Here is a 26,198-nt window from a genome sequence, read left to right as displayed (position 1 = left end):
CTTTCTCCCCAAATGTGTCCTGTAAAATCAATGCAGGAAATAATTATAGCAGGCTAATCTACTATTTATTATTATTATTATTATTGACATTTTTTAATTTTTTTTAAAAGCTACTTAAATGCAAAAAATGTATGCATTTTCCAGGGTTAAAAAATATGTCATATATATTTGTAGTCCCTGTGGAGTCAATGCAAAAATTAAATATCAAGAAAAATATATACTGCATATAGTATCATAACAACAATAATAATAATGATATAATATAAAATATATCATACTGAAATATGACTATACTTACAATATGTACTAAAATTATTTTGTAAGATTTAAAAAACTAAATTTTTCCCAAATATTCCAAATGAAACCAATGCGGGAATGACAAAAAATGTAAAAATATATACGCTAATAACATATGATTATGATTGAAATGTATTTGGAAAAATTATTAGATTTTATTATTAGAAATTATTAGAAATTATTAAAAGTATGAACATGTTTGTAGTGTACCACAGATTTAAATATAATGAAAAATTTTCCGCCTTCATTTGTTTGTATTTTCTTTGTTTGTTTCCATAATATTATGATTATAATATTAATAATATTATATTTATTTATATATATATATTTTATATTTATAATTTCTTATATATATTGTATTATATTATATTATCAGCAATGTTATTTTTCAATTCTGATTTCTTATATTATATCATATTATATTATATATATCATATAATATCATATTATATTATAGTATATTATATTATATTATCGGCAATTTTATTGTTCAATTCTAACTAATTTTTTTGTGGTTTTCTTGTGAAAAGATGTTTTTGTAATATGCTGGGGGCCAATGACAAATAGCCACGTGCCACCCCTGGCCCACGGGCCCCACTTTGGACACCCCCGATGAAACGGATAGGAACCAACCAGAAAGACCTTTGGAGGTCGGAATGATGAACCTGATGATGATGATTTCCTTACAAATGTTCCTTACGGGAGAAATATGCGGCATCCGCCCGTCAGAGGCCAAACGCTGACCCCCCCCCCACCTCCTCCCCCCATCGTGACGAGACAAAATTGCTTTGCGTCGGAAAATGAAGCCTTTTTTTTTTTCTCTCCTCGCCAAGGTGATGACATCTTTTGATCACGCCGTCTCTTTCAGCCCATGTGAAAGCTCGGCGATGAAAGGATGAGGAAAAACGACGACGAGCTAGCGAGGCTAATTGGTTGGAAAAGAGTCATCAGGGTTCGGAAATGGGACGGATAATGGAAGCATATTTTAGCTTTATGATGAAAACAGGTCGGACTGTGTGGCGTGGAGGACACCCATCAAAGGATGGAAGGGGATTTATTGAAATATGACAAATACCACATTTGATCAAATACTGAAAGGGAGTATTCATAGTATGGAACGTATTGTACTACATGTCATGTACATGTTATGTACATGTCAGGTACATGTTCATTCATTCATTCATTTTCTACCACTTATCCTCACAAGGGTCGTGGGGGTGCTGGAGCCTATCCCAGCTGTCTTCGGAATCGAACTTTGGTCTCCTAGCTGTGAGGTCTGTTTCCACGGATGGAAGCGGAGTTTGCATGTTCTCCCCGTGCATGCCTGGGTTTTCTCCGGGTATTCCGGTTTCCTCCCACATTCCAAAAACATGTTTATGCTTGCAAAAGACACTAAACTCATCACACAGTAACTTAACACTCCAAAGGTGTACCTAAAAATATACAAAGAAGTACCAATATGAGTTTTGAAGTTTCCCATTCTGCATTGTGTCTGAGCAAAGCAGTTCATTGGAGGACATGCGGCATAGAAAGTGGTTAGTGCGCAGGCCACACAGCTAGGAGACCAGGGTTCAATTCCAATCTCGGCCATCTCTGTGTGGATTTCGCATGTTCTCCCCGTGCATGTGTGGGTTTTCTCCGGGTATTCCGGTTTCCTCCAACATTCCAAAAACATGTCTATGTCTATTAGTTTATTTAGCCATGTGTATGCTTGCAAAAAAACACTAAACTCATCACACAGTAACTTAACACTCCAAAGGTGTACCTAAAAATATACAAAGAAGTACCAATATGAGTTTTGAAGTTTCCCATTCTGCATTGTGTCTGAGCAAAGCAGTTCATTGGAGGACATGCGGCATAGAAAGTGGTTAGTGCGCAGGCCACACAGCTAGGAGACCAGGGTTCAATTCCAATCTTGGCCATCTCTGTGTGGAGTTTGCATGTTCTCCCCGTGCATGTGTGGGTTTTCTCCGGGTATTCCGGTTTCCTCCCACATTCCAAAAACATGCTAGGTTAATTAGCCACTCCAAATTGTCCATAGGTATGAATGTGAGTGTGAATGGTTGTTTGTCTATATGTGCCCTGTGATTGGCTGGCCACCAGTCCAGGGTGTACCCCGCCTCTCACCCGAAGACAGCTGGGATAGGCTCCAGCCTTCCAGCTCCATACCTTTACCCATTTGATGTACTGAAGCAGAGTTGTGTAAAAAATATATTTCAATGATGATAATAATATTATAGTCATATCTGCCATGATTGGATCACGGCTGTTATTTCCCACATGTGAATAGTTCATAGAGTTTAATAATGAGGAGTGCATGAGAAAGGATGGAGGTCAGAATGCGTTTGTGAGAAGACCGCCCCCCTCGAAATCAGCTTGTCTGAAATTCCAACATGGCCGCTCCACCACACCTGCGCTGTGATTGGCATTGATGCTTCATCCATCATCACCCTCGTCCCGCCCCCCCTCCCAAAATGGCGGTCCAGCTGGCCCTCGCCTCGCCGTTTTTTTCCAGCACCTGACGTGGGAGCTATCAAGCTATCCGTCACGCTAACCACCGCGCTATGGCCGCCTCCCACCTGGGGCCTGTTGCTGCCATGGCGGCCGCCTGTGGGGATGCAGGGGGCGGGCTGTGGGGGGGGTGTAGCCAGCCCGACTGCCCCCTCTGATGGATGAGTGGCAGCTCGCCAGTGATGGGTCACATTATTAGGTACACCTGCCCAATTCTATATCCTCTATATACAGGATATCCTGTATGTCATTCCGAAAAGAGTTTTTGTGTACGTGTGAGTTTTCATCTTCGCCGCCGTCGATTCCAGCGTCGCAATCTCGTTTTCCTCTTTTTTCGTCTCTTCTGCCGACGGAGACGACTCGAGCCAGGATACCACACCGGGAGACGGGGCGGGGCCGTTTAAGGATAAGACTGGTGAAGCATGAGAAAGGTCAAGATGGCCGCCGGGCTAACCCAGCGACTAAACAAGCTGAAAAAGCCAACAGGTTGCGTGTCGCACACAATCGCACACAATCGCACACAAACATCTTGACGGGCCGCAGGAACGAGGATAGGCGTTGAGGAAACCTGTGTGTGTCCTGTGATAATGCTGCAGGAGAGCAGGAAACACACAATGCCTGTTTTTGCTGCTGCAGGGGTTCCTGAACGTCACACACACACACACACACACACACACACACACACAGGATACCTGGCCCCGGGAAAGGGGAAGCATGGTGTGTGTGATACACGTGAACGCAGACAAACAGACTTCCTGCGTCTTCCCACCTACTGGGTGGACCACCTGTGTCACAGGCCGCCATGTTGGGGATCACCACACGGCGCCGATGCCGACGAGGAGGCGGGGCTACGAGACGCATGACAGCCGTAAACATGTGTCACACAAATGTGTTCATTTTGTGTGTGTGTGTGTGTAGCTTTTTGTGCTAATGCTGTGTTTGTACACGCTTATGTCCGAATTAGCATGTTAGCATCTTAATGTATTTGTCCAACTTAATAGATAGTATACATCACAGACAATGCAGTAACATGAAGGAGCGAGGCGGGAGGATGCTAACGTTAGCATAGCTATGAGATGCTAACGTGCTAACATTGTCTGTGTTGGAAACCGCATACTTCCGTACGCATACTATCCACACTCCATACTGCGTACCCAATCCATCAAGACAGTATACAAAGTGTTTGCATTACAGCGTACCCACAATGCATTGCGCTCCTACCCAGCTGAAAAATTGACAGGCTGAAGCTGATTTCACTTTAGCTCTAAACTCTTTAAATACATCACTTTATTGAGATTTTTTTTAAAAAACTGGCGAGAAAGTGGCTGTTTAGATCCCGATTGTGCCATTTATTTGTCCAAATACCAACCGTTTACAATTTCTTTCGAGCGAATTCGGCAAAATTTAAGCTAGCTAGTGAGCAAAAGCACTTCCGGTTATTTTCACAAAATAAAACACCCCATACAAAAAACATATTGATAAATCACTGCTTTTACTTTGAAAACAAGAAGTGAACCAACTCGCAATATATCCTGCTTGACACCACCGTTTGATCCATGCTGCTGTTCAGTGTTCAAACAAAGTTTTTTTTCGCGGTGACGTCACGTTGCGTTGAATTCTGGGTAATTTGCGTATTCCAGTCAGTTTACGATACATACTCAACATTTCTGGCGAATGCAGTACTTCTCGGATACTCCAAAATGTCATACTACCAGTGTAGACACACTACATACTCAAATAGTTAGAATGAGTAGTAGGTAAGTATGCTGTTTCGAACTCAGCCCTTGCATTTTAACAGTAGCATCATGCTAGGTTAGCATATTCACCAAAATACGTTGTATTGCAATAAGGACAAATGTTGGGAGCACAAACGGTAGCATATAGTGGAAATATTAAATAATTAATATGTTTTTTTTTAAGCTGTAGTACTCAAGTAAAAGTAAAATTAAGTTAATTGGGAGTTGAAATTTTGGAAGATTACGGTCGGGAAAAAGTCATACTATTATGGTAATAAAGTCACAATGGCGGTCTCCATTAGGTATCCACGTGACTCTTGGTACTCTGGTATCGATACGTTTGGATCAACCACTCAGATGATGATGATGATGATGCCCCCCCTCCTGCTCCTGCTTGGTGGCACGTTGGCCCCGCCCAGCGCCACCTGGCTGCGCTGCTGTCTTCCGAGTCGAGGCAGAGAGCCGCTGCTGCTCGTCGGCGCGCCATCGGAGACCCGAGGCGGAGTGTTGGCGTCTAGCTGGAGAGAGAGAGAGTGATAGAGAGAGAGAGAGAGAGAGTATTTGTGCTTTTGCACGACGCTTTTGAAGGATTAGTCGCCCCGTACATAGGACGGATGGGAAGAAAAGACCGGCATCAAACCTTTTAGGGCAGACTTCCCGCGTCTTGTCATCTTAAAGTGGGCTCCTTCGTGCTTCCGCCTTCCGTATTTTGTTGGACTTTTGGAGTAAAAACACCCGTCCGCACCCGGTCCTCCGGTGCTGCGAGGTTGGACCCCAGCGAGCCTCCTCCTCTCCCCTGCATCCCAGCACCGTGTGCCGCATGGTGGGAATCTCCGAGTCCTTTCGCTGTAAGTCACCTTTTATTTTATTCCTCCCTTTGCATATTCTTCCATGTACTGCGTTCTCATGCCCCCCCCCCCCTTTCACCTCAGCAATCTCTGCGGGGGGTCGAACGGGAGCAATCAGGTGTTTATGTGAATGCCGCAAGTCCGAAATCAGCGCAATAATCTTGTCTTTGTGTGCAGCAATGCCACATGCTGCCAACATCATATGGTGTGCATGCGTCTCGCTCGGTGTGCTCACCGGCTCTCCGGCAGCGATCGGGGTGTTTATGGGATGCATTTGGCGCTGCGGACAATCTTTGTGCACGTCCGCATTTATTTTGCATCTATTCTTTGCATATTTCATGCAAAGTCCGTCATAGCTTGGATGTCTTGTGGAGCAGAGCATCCAATGATGGAGATGACTGCAGCAGAGAAGGGAATTCTTGTCAATAACTTGGGCTGTTGTGTATATACAGTATATGTAGTATACGTAGTATTAATATGTAGTATAGAGTACTTAGTGGGCCGAGCTTGGCTTTGGTGAAAGAAGAACATGCAAAAATGTTTCTGAAAATTTTCTTTTTCGTGAAAAAAGTTAATGTTTGGACTTTTTCGTAGTTTTTTTTCGCTTATCATATTAAGGTTTTATTTTCATGTGTTATGGGATGACATTCATTTCTTTTTTTAGTATTTTTTTTTTGTCAGAACTTTGTGACTTTTTTTGGCTTTTCTGATTTTTTTCATTCACCTTAGAGAACTTTATTTCGTTTTACTTCCTAAAGTGTAACTTTTCTATAAATACTCGGACTTTCTTCTTGCAAATGAGCTCCTTTTCTTTAAAAAAATCATTATTTCATTTAATTTTTCTTGTGATATTCCAACATGAAATGTTGACTTCCATTCCTTCATTCCTCAAACTCAAAAATCCCATCCTGAATTCCCAGATTTTTCTTGTCTTATTTCTGGAAACATTCTGTCTCTCCTCTTGGAACTTTGTAATTTTTTTCTCCTAAAATTCTCATTAACTTATTTTTGATCATAATATTCAGACTTTTTTGCTTGTATCATGTCTGTCATCATTTTTACTTTTTTTTACTTTTATTTTATAGAATTAAAATTACAATAAAACAAATCAAAATAGTGTGACATAGAAAAAGTTTTTTTGCCTTAATTTCCCGTAAATTTATTTATTATTAGATTTTTTTTTGTAAATGATTTCTATTAATTTTCTGACTTGGTTCTTCTAATATTGTAATATGTAATTTTTGTAAAAATGGGACTTTTTCAGGTAAAATTCAACAAAAATGTGTTCTTCCATGAAGGGTTTTTTGTTGTCTTTTTGGGTGGTCTTTGTGTAATATTGCAATATTGTCTCATCAAATGAAGATGGTTTTCATGTAAAATTGGTACAAATCTTTTCTCTTTTTTTTCTCTTCTAATATTATTCTCATATCTCCCAAAAAGATGACCATCATCTCATACCTTTGCGATTATTAAGTAATATTGTGACTTTTTCCTCATAAAAACGATGACTTTTTCTCAGGTTTCTATGACTTTCAGCTCATAAAACCCCAAATTCAAAGTGTATTCTGACTTTGTTCTTGTAACATTGTCATATTTTTTCATAACATTGTGATTTTTTAACCTTTTTTTTCAAAGATTTCTCCTAATATTTAATTTTCATTTTCCCAGCTTTCATCTTACAGAATTGCAATCATTTCTTTAAAAAAAACAAACTTTTTTTGTGGTATGATTGAAAGTTACAATCAGATTAATCATGGTTTTCAAGTTAATTAATCATGATTAATCGCCATTTGCAACTACATGTGAAATATGGCCATTTTTACTGTATTTCACTGAAAGGAAGTCTATCTACTGAATAGCAGCACAACATTAGCGTCCCACTTTAACGTGTTATTATGGGCCTGAAGAGTTGCGTTCAATGACACCACGCCGTTTAAGATGAATTCACATGTTTTGAGAGTATTTTTCCCAGCGTTCTTAGAAAGTGTTTGAACGCTGTTAATTGTCAAATAAAAAGAGTCTTACGGGGATGCAGGCAAGTGTAGGAGGAAGGGTGCGAACGGTTTTATTAGTCGTAAAGTACCGCCTTTGTTTAGCAGAGCAGCTCATGCTACACTACTACCTGTATACTACCTGTATACCTGTTCCTCTGTGTGAATGGGTGAGCTGGGATCAGACTATTACCTGGAGTGTGAGTGGGCGTGTTTGCAGAGATAAAGAGCAGGGAAATAAATGAAAGGTAAACAAAGTGAATTAGATGAGCCGTTTGCAGGTTTATCACACGTGTCTTTTCAATATCATTCACAGCAGAAACACCAGTACCGGTAGTACTCTTACTAAGTAGTAGTAGTAGTAGTAGTGGGGCGGTATGGCTCAGGTGGTAGAGTAGTCATCTTTAAGATTGCTGGTTCAATCCCCTGTCCCCCTGTGATCATGTCAAAGTACCCTTGAAGATATTACAAGTACCCTTGAAGATACCAAAAGTACCCTTGAAGATACCAAAAGTACCCTTCAGGATACCAACCTGTGCTAACAGTCTTCTCCAAGGTAGAATTATACTCCATATACACGATAGAAGTCAAAGTCTATTGTATTTCACTAGCAGTACTAGTAAGAACTGTACTGTAGTATTCATTTAATAATACTACGAGTAATATTAATACTTGTACCGGAAGTTGTACTAGTACAATTAACACTAGTACCAGTAGTAGTAGTGGTAGTACTAGTAGTCGTATTAGCAGTAATGGCGATAATTGAATTGTATTATCAGTAATACTGCTCGCAGTAGTAATACTAGCAGTGGTAGTAGTACTAACACAATTAATATTAGTAAGTCATAGCAGTAGTAATAGTAGTAGTATTAGTGCCAGCACTACTAGTAGTAGTACTGGTAGTAGTAGTACTCATAGTAGTTTTAGCAGTAATAGTAATAATTGTAGCACCATTAGTACTACCATAAGTAGTAGTACTAGCAGTGGTAGTAGTACTACTATTAGTACTTGTACAGCCACTAGTACTCATAGCCGTTGTCATATTAATAGTGCTAGTAGTAGTGGCTGTAGTAGCATTAGTACTGATACTAGCAGTTTTACTAGTATTGGCATTAGTAGTAGTAGTACTAGCAGTTGGACTAGTACTAGCAGTAGTTTTAGTAGTAGTGTTAGCAGTATTTGTAGCAGTTGGATTAGCGGGGGTAGCGTGAGAGGTCCAGTGTCATGTGTGGGGACACCCCATAGAAGAAGAAGAAGATGTAGCAGGAGGGATTTTTTTAATTCTCCATTGGCTTTTTCAAATGTCCTGCTCTGATTGGACACGTTGGAGGAGTCTGGTGAGAAAAGGTGATTCGTGTTCTCATGAGTCAGTCACTGAAGTGAATCGGGTAGTGGATCCACTGAGTCGGCACTCAGTGAGTCGCCTTAAATCACGGCCTGGGATCTTACCTGGGTACCTGGTAGGGGGGGATTAAGTCAACGAGTTAACGGAGACCAGGACCCCCCCCCCCCCCCCGTCCTGATTCTGTATCCATCTCACACGTTTGGAAGGAATGGTTATATATCTACAATAACAATAACAATATATATACAATAACAATAACAATGCTTTATGGATTTCATTCTGTCTATTCTTCTTTTTTTGGCCACAGTTTGACACCGGAACAGGTTATTTGGTAAAAAAAAAAAAAGTGACGTGCTGATCCCAGCGTACGTCCAAACTACGACGATATTTATTTACTTTCTATTTTACTGTCAATGCAGGACCAGCTAAGGCGCTAATGCTAAGACTCACACACTGTCAATAGACTGGGATTGAGTTGCTAATTAACTCTACTTTCTCCGACTCTATTCTACACACACACACACACACACACACAATGTCTCTTTTAGGATGTCCTCTCTTTCTGTCCCACTGTTTATTTTCCTGCCTCCATCTGGAGTCTGCTGATATTGTAATCGCCCTAATGCACATTGCCTTCCCCTCACACACACACACACACACACACACACGTCCACGTACAAGGTGGCCATCCTGACAAGCCTCCTGCTGGCATTGGTGTCTTATTGGAGGAGATAAGGCCCTGTGTGTGTGATTGTGTGGCTGTGTGAATGAGAAAAATGGCCGACAAGACTCCACAAAGCCGAGACGATGCCTGCTATCACCTCTTCATTCACACGGGAAGGCCAGGACACGTTGTGGGGGCGGGTGGGGGGGTTTCAGGGACGGTGATTAGGATTAGCCATCCGTCTCGTCGCGCTCCTTGGCTGCAAGAAGCGGCGTTAAAATTGCAGGGGCGTCCTTTTGAGCGCGTGCCTGGATAGAAGGAGGACCCGTCGGACATCTTTAAGGACCATTGTACGGGCGTGTTGATGATGTCACCTTTAAGAGTGTGATCTGTCAGCCATTTATGATTGATTATTTAGCCATTAATTATTTTGAGGTGTATTAGAAGAAAGCTTTACCTTTTTTTTAAACATTTCTTTTAGTTTGTGTGACTTTTTTGGGATAAAAAAGTAGGATTTTTCTCTCTGTTGTAAAACTACAACTTATTCCTTCATTTCTGACGTTTGGGACGGCACTGAACGCACCAAATTCTACTGACGTTGATGTAAACTGGACTTCCTTATATGGGCTGCAGATTGCCTGCACTCCATGGAAATCCAGCTGGAATAGGTGCAGATTCTGGAAGATCTAGAAAGCTTTTTTTGTGCTGGTTATGGTGTGTAGTGGCTCTATAAGAGTCCACAACACAATCCAAAAGCTACACACAATAACCCACACGGAAAGCTTTCTCGATCTTCCAGAATCCGCACCTAGTCCTGCTGCATTTCCTTGGATTTGTCAAAAATTCCAACAAAAAAAAGAACAAATTAAGCAGATAGTTTTTTGACAAATCCAAGGAAATGCAGCTGGAATAGGTGCGGATTCTGGAAGATCTAGAAAGCTTTCTGTGCTGGTTATGGGGTGTAGTGGCTCTATAGGAGTCCACAACACAATCTAAAAAACGCAAGTGAGCATAATAGGCCCCTTTTTCTTGCAAATTTGTAACTTTTTTGTAAATGTTTGGACTTTCTCCTTGTAACTTTGCAGTATTTTTGTGTGAAACTATGTAAACAAAAAGTATTTTTTTCATCAAATGTTTCTTTTTTGTTAAAAAGCACCTATTATGCTCATTTTGGGGCTCCTATAGAGCAGCTACACACAATAACCCACACGGAAAGCTTTCTAGATCTTCCAGAATCTGCACCTATTCCAGCTGCATTTCCTTGGATTTGTCAAAAAAAAACGGTCCGCTTAATTTGTTCCACCCCACAGCCCGCCTCCGGTTACGCCCACTGCGCTTTGATTGGTCACACTCAGCTTGTACCTGGGCATGCCCATATATCACAAGGCTCCCTGTGATGTCACAGTGAGCTGGTCCATGAAAACGATCCCAAACTTGTTTCAGGGCTCACTTCCAAACGTACAAACCTCATTATGTGAAACTTTGGCATAGTTTAACACCAGAATACAACATTCAAACTACTTTATGGGTCAGAAAAGTGGAAGTGTAGCATTGTTTTTATAAAAGTGCTGCACTTTTTCTCATAAAAATATGACCTTTTCTCTTAAAATGTGACTTTGAGCTTGTAAAACTGAAAGTTCTTTCTCCGGTTCCATTGTTTTTTTTTTGTAATTTTTTTTCTATAAATATTCGGACTTAGTTTTTGTATTGTGACTTTTTCACTGAAAATTCATAAAAAAATTTCTTGCAAAACAAAAAAAATTCCAGCATATCGCAATATTTAAAAAAAAATTTTTTTCCTTGTAAAACTTCTTGCAATAATATTTTTATTGATAATAGTGCAGCTTTTCCCGTAGAGACATGCCCTTTTTTCCTCACAAAATTTTGACTATTTTCCTGTTAATTACGGACTTTTTTCATACTAACAGTAAAGTTAAATATTTTATTCATGTAAAATTCAACTTTTTTCTGATTTTTTTTGTAAGCATGTGACTTTTTTTGTCATTTACAATCTCTCTAATTATATTAGGATTTTATTGTGACAACACAATGACTTCTGTCAACTGTGCTTTTTTTTTTATATCCATTTTTATATTGGAGTCCATAATTTCATTTCTGGTAAAAATGATGACTTTTCCCTCGCTGAAGTGAAACTGTGAGATCTTTGCGTTTTGGTGCTGCTGGCTTTGACGTACGCTTTTAATCTTGACGTGTGAACAATCTGTTGTAAAAGTAGCCTGGTTAAAGGAGAGAGAGGGAGAGAAAGGAGTGTAATTAAGAAGGCCGAGATCGATACGTGCACGCCGTGCCGTGGAAGCTCTGCTTTTTTTTTCTCTTTATTGACGTCTCCACTCAACTACAGCCAGACACGCGTGTGTGTGTGTGTGTGTGTGTGTGTGTGTGATGAAATAACATCAATACATGTCAGGCAAATAAAGGAGGAGGTGTTGTTGCGTTTGAATGAAGGGTAATGGAAGCAAGAAGCTGCTGTGGCGGCAAACAAAAGCGATGCCGCTCTCGCCGCCGCCGCCGCCGCTGCCACCGCTTGGTCTGGTCGTCACAGCGACAGACAGCAAGTGGCTTCCGACGTGCGAGAGCAGCAATTACTTGAAGGAAAAAAAAAAAAAAGCACGAGTGAAAGTGGCTGGAAAAGGCGACAAAGAGAACGCAGGCATTTTGGGGGATGCGCAATTTTCTCCCGACGCGAGTAAAAGACCTCATTTTGTTTAACTTCTCTTCCAGCGGGAAAATGGCCGACCATAAATGTTAGCCACGCCGAGCTAGCTAGTAGCACGCAAGTTCGCAAGAAAGTAGCGGTGTCCTCACGTGGGTGTTTCCCGTTTGGCGCCATTCATTGGCCCCACCTGCGCTGCCAGGGAATAAGAAGACGTAGCAGGAAGGATGCGTGCCGCCATGTTTAGCGAGTCATCACATCCCCTTTACATTCTCAGGACACACGTGGTGACGAGTCTGACATGAACGTACGCATCGCTCTTCTCGATGACGCCCCTCCCCCATTTCCAAGCTGTATTGAGTTGTGGACTCCTATAGAGCAGCTACACACAATAACCAGCACAGAAACCTTTTCTAGTTCTTCCAGAATCTGCACCTATTCAGCTGTATCTCTTTGGCTTTTGTGGTTTCCAGGAGAGGAGCTACAGCATTTTAGCTAAAGTAGCTTTAGCATCTTAGCTTTAGGTTTTCTACAGCATCAGTAACATCTAATGTTGCCACTGATTGTGGTGGGAAAAGGCTATTAACAACCCCTTCCTCTATGCTATATAATGCTACATTCCTCTGTGATATAATGCTACATTCCTCTGTGCTATAATGCTACATTACTCTATGCTATAATGCTACATACTTCTATGCTATAATGCTACATTCCTCTATGCTATGATGTTACATTCCTTTATGCTATCATGCTACATTCCTCTCTGCTATAATGCTACATCCCTCTGTGCTATGATGCTACATTCCTCTGTGTTATGATGCTACATTCCTCAATGCTATAATGCTACGTTTCTCGATGCTATAATGCTACATTTCTCGATGCTATAATGCTACATCCCTCTATGCTAAAATGCTACGTTTCTCAATGCTATAATGTTACGTTTCTCTGTGCTATAATGCCACATTCCTCTGTGCTATAATGCCACATTCCTCTGTGCTATAATGCTACATTCATCTATGCTATAATGCACAGACAAATGCAGACAAGCGCTTTTCCGCAAAATAAAGATCCACACCACCCAGTAACGTTGGCTGGCCACTCCTGGGAAGGTTCACCTTTGTTCCATGTTTGTCATCATTTGAGGATAATGGCGCTCACTGTGGTTGGCTGGAGTCCCAAAGCTTTACAAATGGCTTTATAACACTGATGGATCTCAATTCCCTTTTCACACCACTGTATGAGGGTAGAACATAGCATGTATAGAATATTTATAAGTATATAGAAATCGATAAGAAAGCAACGTGCAAAGCCACTCGTGGTGTTGGAGTGCCGTCCAGACTTTGTGGAAGATTCCCGACTCTCTCCGGGCTTCGACTCTTGCAGACGTACGATCAAGATTTGGGATTTGAAGAAACGTTTCTGCAGATGTTGCGAGATGTTTGCTTTGTGTGCTGATGATTTCTTACCCATCTGCTCCTCCGCCGATGTCTCTTTATCAACATCTGCTTTTCTGCGCTGGCAAAAAAGCCAAAGCCACTCCGTCAGCCCCCCCCCCCATCGACGACCCCCCACCCCCCCACCGCGTGTGCACTCTGGCTCACACATGCTAACCATTACGCTGTCATACCATTGATGAAATGTAATAAGTTTCACTTAGAGGCTTAGATAAAGCTCCCTTTTGACTTTCCTTCCTCCATCACTGCAAACCATTTTGTGGTTTTACACGTCTCCCTCATCCCCCCAACCCCCACCCCGCCCCGCCCCACGAGGACAAATCACCGCCTGATTTCTTCGTTTTGTAGGAAAACCCGCCGGCACTCGTCTTTATGTGTGATTCCGCCTGGGTAATAATTCAGGGCAAATGTTTAAGATGGGATTTTTCCCAACGCTCGAGCACGTCATCACGGCCGGCAGCACTCGTGCACCTGCAACAGTGGAAACGTGGAAGCGTGGCTACACTTCATCATACATTTTCATAAATAAAAATACATAAATCATTAAAAATTATGATTAAATATTATATGAAATATTAAATAAAATATAAATACATAATTTACATAAAATAATAAAATAATATATTTAAATACAAATAAATATGTATATTAAATAAAATATATTTGAAAATCTATATATACATTTTGGAAAATTTCTCCTAATTCTTGTAAATTGGCCCTAAATGTGAGGATTTTATCTGGCAAAAATTAAAAAAAATATATTTTTTAATGTTTAGGTTTTTTTTGGTTAGTGCAGTATTTTCTTGCAGAAATACGACATTTTCTTGGATTATTTTTCTTGGATATTTCTTGTCTATTTCCATTTTTTTGTCATATAAAGGCTTTTTAAATATTACATTTTTATTGTGATATAATTTGTAAGTTTTCTATAAATATTTTCAGGTAAAATTAGGACTTTTTCATTTTTTTTATGATTTATTTCCTCTTTTTCTCTCCCTAAATGCTTCTCATGTTAGGATTTTATTCTGACACTATGATGACATTGACCTTGCAACAATCTGACACTGTTTGTTATTAAAGTGCAAAAATGTGAATTTTTGCTGTGGCTTCAGGCTATTCATTCTAATCATCATCGGTGCGTGAAATAAAAATAATAAAAGAATTGTAGCTATTTGAGTAGACGTACATCCAAAAGGAAGCGAGCCACGTTTGTGTGATGAAAGCGGAGGATCTAAAGTCGGATTTTACGGCTTTCACACGCAATTACAAGCTTCTTCCTGCATTCCGACACCACGCCCTCTTTCCCTGCGCCATCATTTCCAACGACGGCGGCTAAATATAACACGCGTGCATGCAGGTTGTGTGAAGGCGACAACAAGTTCAGTGAATCTGTTAAAGATGGAGTAGGAGTTGTGCAAATCCAACAAATGTCTGGATGCGCTGCTGGCGTGTTTTTCAGTTTTAGTTTTTCAGTTTAAGGTTCAGGGAAATATCAGCTCCCGACTAAAAATTGCTTTTGTAACAGCTGAAATATCAAACAACTATACCAACGTAAGTACCAATGAAGTATGAGGAAGGCTAGACCGTCTGAATTCACCAGGCTGGTTTGCAGCTGGAGGAGGAACGTCTGGTCTTCGTAGACCGGGTCGGCTTCTGGCCTGGTAGGATGCAGACCCCGGAGTCTGTGTATTGTATTATAATCTTTTCTTTCAAGTCTTGTTGACGTGGTCTCACTAACTTTTGTACCTTCCTGGAATTTGTTAGCTAGCTAGCTAGCTAGCTTAGCAACTAGTTTGTTGGAAAAGGTTGAGCATTTTAAGATGTGTAGCAAAGCGGTGAGCGTGTACATGGGGTGGGCTCATGTAGCTGGGGCCGGGTCAGAAACGGCATCATGGCCGTGAGGATGGAGGTCATGAAAAGAAAAAGCAGAAAGTTGTTGTTTGTTTGTTTAGCATCCCGATACAAAAATGCTACTTGTGTTGCTATGGAAACCTCCAAAGCAGGTTTCTGCTGTGCGTTGTGAGGTTTGGGCTTCCATGAGTGCCAGGTTAGGCCCCCTACCGGGTGCCCCGGGGGGCGTCTGAGGAAGCCTGATAGGATGCAGCCCGCTCAGTCGGGGCAGGATCCAGGACTGCGGGGTCGGGCTCAGGGCCAGCAGACCCTCGGCCATTCTCGGGCCGCCCTTCCCGGTACCAGCAGACGAGCTAGCGCTAGTATCACCTGCCATGCGAGGGAAAAACATCCTGACACACACACACACACATCCTGAGCACCCGAGCCGTCCCACCTCGCTTCCACCCTCTCATGTCCAAGGTTCCTTTTCTGGTTCCTGAGCCGTGGGGCTATCTGCAGACGCCCGGCGGTTCCTCTCATTCTGACGACCCATTGTGTGGCCAACCGGGCATGGACCCCGGAGGCGACGTGCGAGGGGCTAGCGGGGAATGGCCCCCATGTTCCTGTTGCCGTGCCGCTTCAAGGAACCGCACCGCTGTTTCCTATTAGTTCCTCACGAGTTTTTGGAAACATTCCTGGGCTGCGGTGGTGGTGGCGGCTCGGCGGGTTCCAGTCCAATCTCCTCTGGTGCTCCGGTCCAAGTGGACTACATCACCTCGCTGTCAGTCTTCCACAGCTTGTTGTTGAACGGGACATGCCCACTCTGCCTGCTAGCGTTAGCACCATACGGCCACCAGAGTGGATCAGCCAATCACGGGTCAGCTTGGACCACTTTTGTCACCCAATACACATATATATTTGTTTTGTTTAGTTTTTTTAGGCTAGTGCAGTATTTTCTTGCAGGAATATGACATTTTCTTGGATTATTTTTCTTGGATATTTCTTGTCTATTTCCATTTTTTCCTCATATTAAGGCTTTTGAAATATTTTTGGGTTTATTGTGATGTAAATTTGTAAGTTTTCTGTAAATATTTTCAGGTAAAATTAGGAGTTTTTCATTTAAAATTAATATTTTTTTGGAAATGATTTCTTTCCTTTTTCTTTTGTCTCCTAAAATGCTTTTATGTTAGGATATATATATATATTTTTTTTTTATATGATTATTTTTTTAACACTAAAAATAGTCCATTAATGTAGGTAATAGTACAGGTAAATTTTGTAAAATTATTTTTATTAAATTATTAATTAAATTATTATTATTTTTTTTTGCATTTTGATTTAAATTTGATCTGACTTGCCATGACAAATGGTAGCAATGTCATGGCTCTATCTGTAGAATATATAGATATTATATGTTTACATTGCAGAACGTAATGTTCTTCTTTTAAGTATACAGCACGTTTGTTGTGTTTTTAAGTTTTAAAATTATGAAGTATTTCAACTATTTAAGCTATTCCATGGGAAATGTTTTGTTGCCTTCACTTGGGACAGTGTCGACTTTTATGGCAAATGTGCTGCTTTTGTTGTCATGCAACATGTGTTTTTGTTTTGGTTTGGTTGCAGAATGTTGGGATGTCAAGGCAAAATAGATTTGAATCATTTTTATGACAAGCCGTGGGGATTTTATTGCTAAATGTGCATTGTCGTGTAAAATGTGGCCTTTTTGTTGTAAGTATACTTTATGTAAGTATAGCTTGTTTGTTGTCAAAATGTGTGATTTCCATGGCCAAATGTTGATTTGGGGTTTGAATGTGGAAGTTTCATGGTTTTCTTGGCTCAGTCTGGCTGAAGAATTCAAGATGAAGTGTTTTTCTTTTGCATACATGTTTGTTTTGTTTTTTGGAAGTATGTTAAAATTTTGTAGGCAGAATGTAGCTATTTAAAGGCAAAATATGATCTGTTGTCATCCAAAATGGCGTGCTTTTTTTGTTGCAGAATATGTCCTTTGCGTCGCAAAATCTTTCCTTTTTAGTTAAAAAAAAATAAAGCCATTTGTATTTTTGAGGTGAAACATAGCATGTTTACTCCCCTACCCTTGCATTTTTAGGGCAAATTTTTTGCTTTTTTGGTGTTTTAGTGTGGTGTCTTATTGCAGAAGTTTTGTTGTCTTCATTTTAGATGAAACTCTTTTGTTGCAGAATTGGACATTTGCATAACAAATTGTGATTTTAGGGCAAAATGTGGCATTTTTAGGGCAAAATGCGGTCTTTTCATTGCAAAATGTTATGTTTTTTTTGTGTGGGATTTGCATGGCAAAATGTTTTAGCGATAGTTTCCTGCTGCAGAATGTGACATTTGCATGATAAAATGTTGTGTTTTTTGGGGGAAAGTGTCATGTTTTTATGACAAGATGTGGTGTTTACTTTGTGAAAATGTGCATTGTTGTGTAAAATGTGGTGTGTAGCTCGGTTGTACCTTAGTGAGGTCATGCTGACTCCCTTCACTTTGCTTTTATTGGACAGAATGGGCTGTTTTGGCAGAATCTGCCATCTCCTGCATAGCATTTTCATGGCTTAATGTGGCATTTGTGTGACAAAATGTTGTGTTTTTTTAGGATAGACTCTAGGATTTTTATGATAAGATGTGTTTATATGGCAAAAAAAAAGGTCTGCGCGCTAACCACTCAACCGCTGTGCAGCCTGTTTCTCTGTTAGATGTAGATTTTTTTCAGAGTGTCACATTTCCATGAGCAAAATATAACATTTTTAGGGCAGAATTTTTTGTTTTTATTGTGAAAATGTGCGTTGTAATGCAAAATGTAGTGTATGACTCGGTTGCTGTTTGGTATGCATAAGAAAAGTCGTATGTTTTGAGGTCAAACCTAGCGTGTACACTCCTACCCTTGCGTTTTTTAGTGTGCTGTTTTCTTTACCTAGCGTGGGTGTCATGGCAAAACGTTTTCTTGTCGTGTTTTTTTCTTTCATTGCAAAATGCGCACCCAAAAGGTTGTATATTTCTTGGAAATATAGCTTATACGTTGCAGAACATGTGATATCGGCAGCTTATTGTTTTTGAGGAAAATATGGAAAATATTTTCTCCGCCTACCTGAAAATTTTTGTGTCTTCTTGGCTCCATTTTTTTTTTCACGGTTGTGTTTTTGGCAACATTTGAACATTGTGTAGACAAACTAGATCTGATTCATGGCAAAATGTTCTTTTTCACTGGAGAAGTCTTGTTGCCATGCTAAATCTCGCCTTTTTGATGTAGCTTTTGTCCTTGTAGACTTTGGAAAACTCGGATGTGACCGGATGTGGCGTTTCCATTGGACAATCTCAAATGTTTTGTTTGGAATACAAATTTTACTGTTGTAAAAATACATTTTTATGGCAGAATGTTGTTCTTCTGGTCAAATATAGCCTTTGCCATCCCTGCATTAGCATTCTTTAAGGGTGGTGTTGCTTTCGGTTGCTGGGGGTTTCATAGCAGAATGTGGTGGGAGCATTCCCAAACGGAAGGGATCAACCTTGACGATAGTCCAGTTTTCTACATAATTGGTGCTATGGCTCTTGATACAAAATGTAGCATTTTAATGTCCAAATTTCATGTTTTCATTTTAACTTGGTTAGAAAAAAGTAGCATTTTAATGGCATATTGTGGTTTTCAAGGTAAAATTTGGAATTTTTTGTCCATATTAAAAAATGTCCACACTTTTCTTTGCTTGATTTGGCCATTGTTTTGCAATTGTTCTGCAATTATTGTGTTTTTGAGGCGATTTTGGTTACATTTTTTAGGCATAATATAGCTGGTTCATGAAGAAATGTCTTGTTTTTTTATTTTAGAAGTTTCTTTGTCATACAAAAGGTAGGGTTTTTATTTTAAAGACATCTTTCCTGTTGCAAAAAATGTGTGATTTTCCTGGCGATGTGTCGTTTTAGCTTTAGCATCTTTGCTTAGCGTGGGTTTCATGGCTGAATGCGGACTTTCAAATATAAAAATCAAACCCGTTTTCAAGGTAATGGCTGCTAAAAGTCTTGAAGTGTTCATTTGCATGCATGCAACGCAAATACAAACATCTTCCAGGACGTATTTTTGTGTTGCTAGCGGTTAGCTTTAGCATGTGAAAGGAGGAAGAAACCATGTGTGGAGACGGCGGCGTTGCTTTTTTATACGAGTCGTTGCTTTTTTATCAGCGTGTGTTCCTGCAAGCAAACGGCAGCTTTCAAAAGGCAGGCGGAGTATGACAGCATGTTTGCCTTTTCAGGGAGACGCACACACACGCACACACACACACACACACGCACACACACACACACACACACACACACACACACACACAGGTTGTCTTGTGTGTGTGTGTGTGTGTGTTACGTTTGTTACTCTTTCTTCCATCCATTACTGGCACTTGAGGATCCCGCTGGGGAACACGAGGCTTGTTGGCTTGCAATCATCTCAACATGCTTTGTCTCGCACACACACACACACACACACACACAGACACACACACAAAGAGAAATAATACACACAGTCAGCTGCAGAGATGTGGTGCAAATGTTTTTATCATTGTGTTGACATCCACCTTTAATACTCCAATACTGTAATACAACACGTGAGAGAGTGTGTGTGTGTGTGTGTGTTTGTGTGTGTTGCACGTCCGCTGATGGCAAAATGGGCTGTTTTCATTGAAAAATGGGAGTATTTTATGGCATATTAGTCCATATTTCTGGCAAAATATTCCATTTTAATAACATAAAGTAGCCCTTTTATAGCAAAGTGTATTTTTATATTAGAAAAAATGTGTGTGTTTTTGACAAAATGTCTTTTTTTATGGCAAAGTTTGGTGTTTTCATTGCAAAATTAGCATTTTCATCACGTGAGGCAAAATATGACATTTTGATTGTTATAATATCGCAGTTTTATTGCCAAATGTGTGTTTTTATGGTGAAATGTGGTATTTATGTTATGGTAATATGTCTTATTGCTGCATGGCGTTATGTTATTATGCCAAAATGTGGTGTTTTCATGGCACAATGCTTCTATTCTTCTGGCAAAAATAGCTCTTTATAGCGGCTTTATGGTAAAGGTTGGTGTTTTCATGTGGCAAAATTCATTTCAAATGTTATGGGTGGAATTTGCATGGCAAAATGTTAGACGTTTTGGCGATAGTTTCCTGCTGCAGAATGTGACATTTGCATGATAAAATGTTGTGTTTTTATAACAAGATACGGTGTTTAAATTGTGAAAATGTGCATTGTTGTGTAAAATGTGGTGTGTAGCGCGGTTGTACCTTTGTGAGGTCATGCTGACTCCCTCTTCTTTGCTTTTATAGGACAGAATGTGCTATTTTGGCAGAATCTGCCTTCTCCTGCATAGCGTTTTCATGGCTTGATGTGGCATTTTTGTGACAAAATTTTGTGTTTTTTAGTATAAATTCTAGGATTTTTACGACAAGATGCGTTTATATGGCAAAATTTTGGTTTGAAAAAAATTGTGATTTGCGTGGCCGACGTCTTCAATTCCTACATAAGCATTTTTACGTGCAAAAGGAGCAATTTTCTTTGCTCAAAGTAGCAAAAGTTGCCCTCATTTATTCCTCCCACATTCCAAAAACATGCTAGGTTAATCGGCGACTCTAAATTGTCAATAGCTATGAATGTGAGTGTGAATGGTTGTTTGTCTATATGTGCCCTGTGATTGACTGGCCACCAGTCCAGGGTGTACCCCGCCTCTCGCCCCAAGGGAAGGCAGCTGGGATAGGCTCCAGCATCCCCCCGCGGCCCTCGTGAGGAAAAGCGACAGAAAATGAATGAATGAATGAATGTTCATGGTGTAATATCATGTTAGTTATTTAAAAAGCTTGCCTTTTTATGGCAAATTATTGTGTTTTGGCAACACAACTCAGCCGTTTCCTGTCAAAATGTGCTGTTTTCATACCAAACGTGTGTACTTCTGTGTGTATTTGTCTTTATTGCAGTTTCCTGTCAGTGTCTGATGATGTTACATCATAGCAGTGCTCTGTCAACTTGCGGGGTTCTGATTGCGAGTCAGTTTTTTTGTGACAAAGGGTGTGTTACATTAGTGTTACATTACACTGCTACCAATGCCAAGTGTTGTGTTGTCATTGGCAGGTCTGTTGTTATGACATAATTAGCTATATTTGGGTTAAAATATGTCATTTCATAGCTAAAAGGTGTTTTTGGGTGAGATGTGATCAGAAATATGTTACATACAGTTTTTGTTATAAAAAGGTTATTTCCGTGAGTGAATATACTATATTTGTGGTAAGATATGGAAATATGGGTCATATTTAAGGCAGATGGAGTTTTTTTGGCGCTTTTTTAATTTTTTTGTGGCTAATGGTGATGTTTTTACTCAATTTTGCAAATACATCATGGCCAATTACACAAACTCGACATCGCCGTCACCCGAATGCAACCCACAGTAGCCACAAATAGATTGCAGTCCTGTTGGAATGTTACATTTTTATCTTGGACTCGCTGCCAGCATGTTTGCACGGTGTTTGTACACACAAACCAGGAAAGAAAAATATCCGCTGGAGAGATTCCCGCGCTGACATCCCGCCAACAAAGACCTCCATTGCCATTTCAGCGGCGATGCGTTCAAAGACAGCGGCGACAATGAAGGGAAGACGTGTTGATGTTGACGCCATTGTGTTGGCGGGACGCTAGCTGCCATGTTGTGTCAAAGCGGAGTCTCCGCTGTTGAGGCTGCAGCTGGCAGCAGGTACCCTCGCCTCTCGACATGCCTGGGGTGGGGGGTGGAAGGGGGGGGGGGGCATGGTGGCTGGCGACACCAAGTGTGCGCCTCCAGCCAGCCAGCCAGCCAGCCAGCCAGCAGAGTCCGCCAGGCGAGCAGCGTCCGCTGGCCCGCGCCATCTGCAACGCACACGCATGCACGCCTCCTCCTGCTCCTCCCAAGCTCGGAGGGCACAGACGCGCGCGCACACGCATGGATGCACACGCGGGACGCAAGGGCAAGACGCACGTACATGCGGCGTGCACGCGGGCCACACACTCGGGCGCTGACAGCTCGCCATCTGTGCACCGCCATCCGCTTCTCGCTCCGCTTGCGTTCTCCTGCCCTTGTTTCTGCTTCCTCTTGTCTGGTGTCCACACATGCCTTCACAAACCTCATCTATTTCTAGCATTCCTACTGGAGATACTTCCTCCTCCTCATAATTGCCATGGAAATGCTATTTATTTTATATAATGCCACATTTTGCCATGAAAACAGCACATTTTGTCATAAAACCACAACATTTTGCAGTGAAAAGCATACAGTATATCTCATAAGCAAAGTATTTTCTTTATTTAAATTCAAAGTGCCATATTTTACCATACAAATGGCAATGAAAACAACACATTTTGCTGTAAAATTGCATAAAAAATCTAAATTTTGCAACAAAAACATTACAACCCGTGACATTTTGCTGTGGTAGAGCTATATTTTGGGGGGAAATGCCACATTTTGCTATGAAAATGATGTAGATTACTAGAAAAGCCACATTTTGCAATGTAAACACCACATTTTGCTGTAAAAAAACTGCTTATTTTTGGCTGTAACTTGCCCCAAAAAACAAATTTTGCAGCAAAAACAGCACATTTTGCCTTAAAGCCGACACATTTTGCCATTTTATTGCCATAAGATGACACATTTTGCAATGAATGCACCACAGTTTACTATGGAAGTGCTTGTTTTTTGATATAAAAAAACATAAAAAAATAATCAAAATTTTGCACCAAAACATTATAACTGTGCCATTCGGCCGTGGTAGAGCTATATTTTGGGGGGAAATGCCATATTTTGCTATGAAAGTGATGTATATTACCAGAAAAGCCACATTTTGCAATGTAAACACCACATTTTGCTGTAAAAAAAACTGTTTATTTTTGGCTGTAACTTGCCCCACAAACCCAAATTTTGCAACAAAAACAGCACATTTTGCTTTAAACCCGACACATTTTGCCATTTTATTGCCATAAGATGACACATTTTGCAATGAATGCACCACAGTTTACTATGGAATTGCTTGTATTTTGCTATAAAATGCCATCAAAAAAATCAAAATTTTGCACCAAATCATTATAACCGTACCATTCTGCTGTGGTAGAGCTATATTTTGGGGGGAAATGCCATATTTTGCTATGAAAGTGATGTATATTACCAGAAAAGCCACATTTTGCAATGTAAACACCACATTTTGCTGTAAAAAAAAAGCTTATTTTTAGCAAATTTTGCAACAAAAACAGCACATTTTGCCAATTTTTTGCCATAAGATGCTGCATTTTGCAATGAATTCCCCACATTTTACTGTGGAAGTGCTTGTATTTCGCTATAAAATGATATTAAAAAAAAAATAAAATATTGCAACAAAAACCGTGCCATTCTGCCGCATTAGAGCTATATTTTGGGGCGGGGGAAATGCCACATTTTGCTATGAAAGTGATGTATATTACCAGAAAATCCCCATTTTGTAATGTAAACACCACATTTTGCTGTAAAAAATTTTTTTTTTGAAAAAAAAAATCATTTTTGGCTCTAACTTGCCCCAAAAACCCAAATTTTGCAACAAAAACAGCACATTTTGCCAAAAAAATCTAAATTTTGTACCAAAACATAATAATCGTGCCATTCTGCCGTGGTAGAGCTATATTTTTTTGGGGGGGGGGGGGGGGGCACATTTTGCTATGAAAGTGATGTATATTACCAGAAAATCCACATTTTGCAATGTAAACACCACATTTTGCTGTAAAAAAAAACAACTGCTCATTTTTGGTTCTAACTTGCCCCAAAAAACCAAATTTTGCAACAAAAACAGCACATTTCGCCAAAAAATCTAAATTTTGTACCAAAACATAATAATCGTGCCATTCTGCCGTGGTAGAGCTATATTTTTTTGGGGGGGGGGGGCACATTTTGCTATGAAAGTCATGTATATTACTATAAAACACCACATTTGTCCCTGAAACTTCTACAGGCTACCATGAAATGACCTATATTTTGCTGCTAAAAACACAGGTTTTGCAACAAAAACTGCAATGTTTTGCCACATTTTGCCATGAGAACCCAAATTTTGCAAGGAAAACACCACATTTCATCTTGAAACTGTAACATTTTGTCATGAAAATGCTATGCACATGCAGCACATTTGGCGTAGAAACGGTGGCATTTTCTGTTTGTGTCTCAACTTTGCTGCCCGCAGTCTCTCCTTGGATAAAAGGCGTCTCTGGGATTGTTCCGTGTTGTTTGTGTTTGTGTTGTGCGAGTGATGATGCGTTCGATGCGGCTGGGTTGTTGCAGCTTGCAGATGACTCGCAGATGTGAAAGGTGATGTTTGCTGTTTGCCCTAAAGAAGCAGCTGTGCAAGTGCAAAGCGGGTCAGAACATCGAACCCAACACAGCGTGTGTGTGTGTGTGTGTGTGTGTGTGTGTGTGTGTGTGTGTTGTCGCTACTATTGCATGCATGCGCTGGGGGAGTGTGTGAGGGAGGTATTCTGGCCGCCCATCTGTGCGAGGGTATTTTGCCACTGTTTCAGTGCACACACACACACACGCGTGTGGCGCCGTGCCAGGCAAGCTGTTGGCTAGCTGGTGCTGGCGTGCGTCCAGAGAGAGTGGTGGCATCCATCTGTAGCTCCGCCGTGCAGGAAGGACCTGCTAAGGTAGCCCAGGAATACAAACACCAGCATCGCCGGAGGGAGAGGGTGGTGGGCGGGGCCCGAGAAGTACCCAATACCCGACTTTGTTGCTCGTGTTTTGTGTTGGCAACAACAGGAAACGGCAACAATACATCGCCTTCATGTGGAGCTGTTACGGCGCTGTGATTCACCTTCATCGTTTCTCTCACTCCCCCCCCCCGATTGCTCGTCTGCGAGCTCGGGATGTTTCCTTTGAACAGATGGTGACAACAGACATGACATACACTTCTTTATTTATTTAGTCCAAGTACAAGTGATGTTAGACTCTACGTATGCTTTATTAGCTATCATGCACATCTGTGTGTGTGTGTGTGTGTGTGTGTGTGTGTGTGTGTGTGTGCGGTAATATTTGTGCAGAAGGAACAGATGGCGCTGAGACCTTGGCGTGCCATTGATAAATCTCCTTATGTCTTTTTGCTGCCTCCACACTCAGAGAGCCAGGAAGTGCAGCAGGATTGTAACGCTGCTTTGTTTGTGTCTTTGCTCCTTTTGGTAACGGGAATGCTAATGCTAATGCTAATGGTTTAATTTCAGATTACAATTAAGTGCATCCCATAATCAGTTCCCAGTTCCACATGTCCAAAAGGAGTAGGAAGAAGCAAAGCTTATTAAATCATACCCCTCCATCTGGTACTTTTACAATCAGTAACTGTTACATTTGTTCACTTCCTGCTTTCCTAATATAGTTTAAGTTGGGTTTTTTTTCGTTTGGTTTTTGTTTTTTGTTTTTTTAAATTTTAATTGTATTTTTATTTTTACTACTATTTTTATTTGTACTCCGGTTTCCTCCCACATTCCCAAAAAAAATGGTAATGGTTTAATTTCAGATTACAATTGAGTGCATCCCATAATCAGTTCCCAGTTCCACATGTCCAAAAGGAGTAGGAAGAAGCAAAGCTTATTAAATCCTACCCCTCCATCTGGTACTTTTACAATCAGTAACTGTTACATTTGTTCACTTCCTGCTTTCCTAATATAGTTTAAGTTGGGTTTTTTTTGTTTGGTTTTTGTTTTTTTTTTTTTAATTTTAATTGTATTTTTATTTTTACTACTATTTTTATTTGTACTCCGGTTTCCTCCCACATTCCAAAAAAAAATGGTAATGGTTTAATTTCATTTGAACATGCA

The 26,198-nt window shown here is 40.5% G+C and overlaps 1 protein-coding gene across 6 annotated transcripts in view; it reads left to right on the top strand.

The window, feature by feature from the left end:
• The first annotated feature begins 5,041 nt into the window (after positions 1-5,041).
• runx1t1 (RUNX1 partner transcriptional co-repressor 1) overlaps positions 5,042-26,198 on the top strand; it is a 48,724-nt gene continuing 27,567 nt past the window's right edge. For all 6 annotated transcript variants that reach the window (XM_078791878.1, XM_078791876.1, XM_078791880.1 and 3 more), the window contains exon 1: positions 5,042-5,392. In XM_078791878.1, coding sequence (XP_078648004.1) covers positions 5,365-5,392 — 28 coding nt within the window. In that variant the 5' untranslated portion in view covers positions 5,042-5,364. The remainder of the gene's footprint in view (positions 5,393-26,198) is intronic.

The sequence above is a fragment of the Doryrhamphus excisus genome, linkage group LG7 (assembly GCF_037039965.1).
Source record: "Doryrhamphus excisus strain RoL-2023G ecotype Guam linkage group LG7, RoL_Dexc_Guam_v1.1, whole genome shotgun sequence".
In the NCBI taxonomy this organism is placed as follows: Eukaryota; Metazoa; Chordata; class Actinopteri; order Syngnathiformes; family Syngnathidae; genus Doryrhamphus; species Doryrhamphus excisus.
The sequence above is the reverse complement of the archived record's forward strand: the minus strand, read 5'-3'. Positions and strand labels throughout refer to the sequence as shown.